Here is a 5,657-nt window from a genome sequence, read left to right as displayed (position 1 = left end):
TTCGTCTAGAGCATCGAGAGGTTTTTTTTTTCCCAAGACGGTGTCCAAGAAGGATTACCACCGCTAGCTTTCGCCAACGGGTCCAACGAAAAATCGAAGGCACGGGTCCAAACAGGGATCGTAAAGGGATCAATAGTAGAAAAAATAGTACTGAAAAGTATTGTTTTAGTAGAACTGAAAAGTACCGTTTTTCATTTTAGCACTAAAAGTACTGTTTTGGTAGCACTGAGAAGTACTGTTTATGGCTTTAGGCAGTTTTAAAAACTTCCAAGAGCAGAGAGAATTCGTGTACGCACATCACGAAGGTAAGATGCGCACTGTGCTTTATTTCCTTTGTTGAACAACAAATCATCATCCATTAGGGCTAACCAACTCTTTGTTGTTAAAAACATAATACAACATTCTACGATGGGGAATAACGTTATCACCATACGATTACGCTGTTCTTGTGAGAGTTCCCACAGCTTATAGCGGCAAGGTTTTCGAATACGTTAATAGCATGGGGAATACTAATAGTTCACTAATCTTTCAAACCGAGGCATTATCTTAGTTGAGATTCTAATGTTGTGTTTTGACGCCTAGAAAAAGTAAACAAAGTAAATAATAAGAGAACATACATTCAGTAAGACCAAGCAGAAGGTCGTGGGTTTGAATCTTTTCGTAAAGAAAGTTTGCTCGAGTTCCCAGGGCATGAGTATCGTCGTGCTTGTCACACGATATACACATGCAAATAAAGCTCTCAGTTAATAACTGTGGAAGTTCTCATAAGCTCATAAGCTGATAAGCAGGCCCAGTTTCAATCGGGGCGTAACGCCAAAAAGTAGAAGAAATTCAGTAATTCATATGATTGATCTCATCCACTTTCAGATGCATTTTGCTTTCCAATTCAACAACATGAGAGTGCTCGTCCTTCTTCTATTTGTCATTCAGTTAATAAATGGCGATAGACGATTCTTCATACCCAGTTTAAAGGTAGAACTTTGGAACCATGAAAATTAATTTAGTTTCCAGTTTTAGCAGTAAAACGATTTGAAATATTGCAGGCCAACTGGTACAAGGCGGTAGAGTTCTGCACCACATTGGACAAGAGATTGGCATCGATCGAAAATCAGGCCAAAAGCGACGCAATCGCTCAGTATGTGCGCGAGTCGGATAAATTCGCCAACGTAAGTCGGCTATGGATCGGTGCCAGCGACCTGGCCGAGGAGGGCGTTTTCACGTGGCTCCACAATGAGCAGCTCCTCACGTACACGCTTTGGAATGAAAACGAACCGAATAACAACGACAAAAAGGAGCACTGCGTGGAGCTGACCTATCATACCGGAAAGTGGTTTTGGAACGACATGGAGTGTGCATACGATACGTACTTCATCTGTGAAGAAATCGAACGACAATGTCTGTAGATGCATAAGTGAAGTTAAAATTTATCATATAAGATAACCAAAAAATACACACGAAGTTTTTTCCTCTGAATCTGAGCTGATTTTCCGCATTTTTATTGTACATTAGTTCTGGTCAATTCTGTCGTCAGGAATCACCGCCTCGCTGTCCAAAACGCCGTATTGATAGTGATAATATACCATGAGTTTTCAAGAGTTTTTTTCTGAAGTGTTTTAAAGTTGAAAGCATTCTGTGTAAATAACAATATAGGAATCATGAATTTTAGTCATGGTAGGGTATCTTGAACTTCACTACGGGAATCAAGATTTCCTTCCAAATCGCATAGAAAAGAGACTGTCGCGTTTTGCCGGAAACTATTGAAGATCGCGAACTTCTTCTCATATATCTTAAAGAGAAGAGGCACCATTTTGTCACTTGCGATGACATAACTGAACTATGGACTGATTTTGGATCTTTTGGTCTTAAACAAACCGCATACTCTTCAAGATTTAGAAGAAGGAATGGGATTGGCGACTTGGTTCCGGAGTTATTCCGGATTTAAATGGGGTAAATTCGTCCCGGAAGTGATGATTCACGTAGATTTTTCAAGATCAGCGGTAAGACAATTATTCATTGTGTACTTTCTACAGGTAAAGAGCTGCCAGAAGGTCGAGGTATTCTCATTGATTCTGATCATTTCGGATACTCGGTCAAATGGCACCGGTTCCTGAATGTATCCAAAGAGGACAATTTCTGAAACTTAAAGAATAGTACCGTGCGATGGCGTGATTTTTCATCGTGAACATCATAGATATAATGCCAAAGACCAGGTTCTGGCGACTTCCGGATACCCCGGAACTATTGTCAAACCAATATTTGGTACCGGTTGTACGCTAGGGGGTGTTAACTGGATATCAACCAGCAGCCAGGTTGCTGCCAAGCTAAAATTTTCGTCAAAATGATATACATTTTATGTGACACAAATCTATCAACTGTTAAAAAAAAGTTTACTTGGTCTTATTGATGCGTAAATCTCTTCAGAACTTCTGTGAAATATGTTTTTTACTAGCATATAGTCAGATACTATCTGATTCGGATAATTTATTGAACTTATTGCCTGCATCAAACTGCAAAAGCTTTGTGTGAAGTATTTTAAGTGTGCATCTTGAAAATGGTTTCCTGCGAGACAAGCAAACAAACAACGGTTAGCACTGGTAGAAAAATTGTGTTCAAATTGAATGACCAAAATGTTGGAGACCGCATCCCTCAGGTTGTACATAATGATGATGGCCATAACAGTGCGCATCGTACCTTCGTGCTGTGCTTAGCTTAGCTTAGCTTAGCTTAGACTGACTACACATATCAATGGTTGCTATTCCGTGATTGACCGAAGCCAGTGAAAATGCACAAAAAATCAACTAGAAGTTCGGCTGGGATTGGCCATAATCTTCTTCAATGTGCATAATTCAGTGCCTCTATTTATACAGGGTCAATAACGGCGCCGTCCACGTCCTTGCAATCAGGTGGGATTGGGGGAAGGAATGTTAGTGTGTAACCTTTGCTATTTGGAGACCGTGTTTGCCTCTGCATCTCCACAAAGGTTACTGGGAGGGATGTTTGTTAATGGGAAGGATCGTTGGGTCACAGGATTCACTTTGATAAGCGATTAGACCATGATAAATAATGATTTGTGAGATATATACATGCTTATTTGTAAATATAATATTTTCATTTGATATGAACAATTTCTATGTAGTGGAAAATTATGCCGAAACTTGAGGTGACGAACCATTCAAAGTTTGTTGAACAAATACCTGAATGTAACATTCCTACAGCTGTCAGGACGAAAGCATGTGTTATTATATTTTGCTTATTTGAAAAGAAACAAAAAACTCGATTGGTTGGAACATCATAGAACACTCTTATTCTTATGCCGACACTTACAGTGGCGAACCATCCAAAGTTTGTTGAATAAAGTGAACTTTTCGCAAGTCTACACTTGTAGTGTCGAACCATTCAAAGTTTTTTTTTTAATTACAAAAATAAAGGTAAAAAGGGGTGTTCTGAATATAAAAAAAAAATGTGAAACATAAATAATTCATGAAAAAGAGTTTGTGTCGACACTCACAGTGACGAACAATTCATAGTTTGTTGAAAATTCATATTTACGTCCCACAATTGTAACGATTAAATGTGCAGTCATACATATTTTATAGATTAGAAATAGTAGCATGAAACGAGCTCACCAATTGATCCTTTATCCTTCACTGTGCAGCCACAATCCACTTTCAGCCTCACTCGTTTGCTCGGCTATATAAAAGCACTCAGGTCAAAGGGTCAAAAAGAACTAACCGATCACGCCACTTTTTCACTTACTAGACCGATGCGCGAAATGTTTGATCCTGCCTTCGTCGCTCGCCCCCTTAGGAGCAAGCGTCAAGGTCGAAAAATCAAACAGAACTCCGCATCGTACCTTCGAGCTGTGCGTACACGAATTCTCTCTGCTCTTGGAAGTTTTCTTAAAAACTACCTAAAGCAATAAAACATTACTTTTCAGTGCTACATAAACAGTACTTTTCAGTGCTAAAATTGAAAACGGTACTTTTCAGTGCTGTTAGTATACTTTTCAGTACTATTTTTTTCTACTATTGATCCCTTTACGATCCTTGTTTGGACCCGTGCCTTCGATTTTTCGTTGGACCCGTTGGCGAAAGCTAGCGGTGGTAATTCTTCTTGGACACCGTCTTGGGAATAAACCTCTTAGGAGGTCACGTCTTCTTTCGTTTATTAACTAAACATGTAGGTGAATTCCGGCGCACATTTTCTTCGAAGAGAAGAAATTTTCTTCCATAACTCACCAGCAAGAAAATTTTCTTTTCTTCGAAGAAAATACGAGCCGGAATTCGCCTAATGGTATCAACAACTAACAAAAGGAAGGGTGAATCTCTGAATGGAACTTCCTTCCAAAAAAGTGGGATTTAAAACTGTCACTAAACGTGGCAAGAATGGAAGAAAGGACGTTTCCCCGGAATGCGAACTTTCTTCCAAGGGTGAAATGAATAATGTTGGTAATTGTATCGAAATGAGCAATCAGTTCGATGCTCTAGACAAATATTCCGAACACCAAATCGAAACAGCCTCTAGCCCAGACTCTTTGATTCAAGTGAGGAAGCAAAGAGTGCCGCCTATCGTGATCAGTTGTTCCGAATTTGGGGGATTTAGGCAGGAGATCTTGAACTCCATTAGGGGAATCAAGGTTTCCTTCCAAATCGCAAAGAAAGGAGACTGTCGCGTTTTGCCGGAAACTCTTAAAGATCGTGAACTTCTTCTCAAACATCTTGAAGAGAAGAAGCACAATTTTTTTACTTATGACGACAAAACTGAACGTTTGTTCAAAGTTGTCTTGAAAGGTCTCTCAAGTGACTATAAGTCACCTGGAGAGATCAAAAATGGAATAAATTATTTACTTGGATTTTCCCCAGTCCAAGTAATCATTATGAAAAAGAGAACCCAATCTGGCATTGTTCGGAAAGGGCTTTCTCAAGAATATTATTTAGTTCTTTTCAACAAAAAAGAACTAAATAATTATTATTATTATTATCTTTATTAACGAGATTTGCAGCCCGAGGCTGGCTCATCTCGGGACTAAATAATATTAAAGCTTTAGAAAAAGCAAGACTTATGTTCGATATCCGTGTGACATGGGAACATTTCCAGAAACCTGGAGGAAATTACCAGAAACCCACTCAGTGCCGTCGGTGCCAAAAGTGGGGTCATGGTACAAAAAATTGTCGCATGGATGCTAAATGCATGATTTGCGGAGGTTCTTCTCACGCTTAGGACGTCTGTCCAGTGAAGGAAGATACCGATAAGTTCATATGCGCCAATTGCGGGGGCAATTATAAGTCAAATTTTTGGGCTGGCCTTTCGCGTGGGCGAGTTGTCGAGGCTCGTGCCAGGCAGATGAACAATAATGTCCGTTACGATAACGGTCCTTTCCAGAATTTCCCTGGTAGAGTATCGAACAATGCTCATTGTCCAGTTAACGATCGCTTGATTAGGAATCATACCCTTCCGTAAGATTATAATCATGCTCATTCACAAATTAATTTTTATCCGAAACTTCTACTCCGCCTCTTCGTCCACCAAAAATTCTAACGGAAAATCATCAAATGTACTCACTTCAATTGAAATGTCTGCCTCTGATTTTAATTTTCTAACTGAACAATCAAGTTTAATGATTGATGCAATGTTCAAAGCCACCACTATGACTGAAG

At 39.4% G+C, this 5,657-nt stretch overlaps 1 protein-coding gene across 1 annotated transcript; it reads left to right on the top strand.

The window, feature by feature from the left end:
• The first annotated feature begins 812 nt into the window (after window positions 1-812).
• Window positions 813-1,478, top strand: LOC5574858 (perlucin). Its single transcript, XM_001661632.3, has 2 exons — window positions 813-972; window positions 1,044-1,478. Exons 1-2 carry the CDS (start codon window positions 844-846, stop codon window positions 1,401-1,403), a joined length of 489 nt encoding a protein of 162 aa, XP_001661682.2. The 5' UTR covers window positions 813-843; the 3' UTR covers window positions 1,404-1,478.
• The last annotated feature ends 4,179 nt before the right edge of the window (window positions 1,479-5,657 follow it).

The sequence above is a fragment of the Aedes aegypti genome, chromosome 2 (genome assembly GCF_002204515.2).
Source record: "Aedes aegypti strain LVP_AGWG chromosome 2, AaegL5.0 Primary Assembly, whole genome shotgun sequence".
Lineage (NCBI taxonomy): Eukaryota > Metazoa > Arthropoda > Insecta > Diptera > Culicidae > Aedes > Aedes aegypti.
Note: the sequence above shows the minus strand (reverse complement) of the source record. Positions and strands in the feature narration are given on the sequence as shown.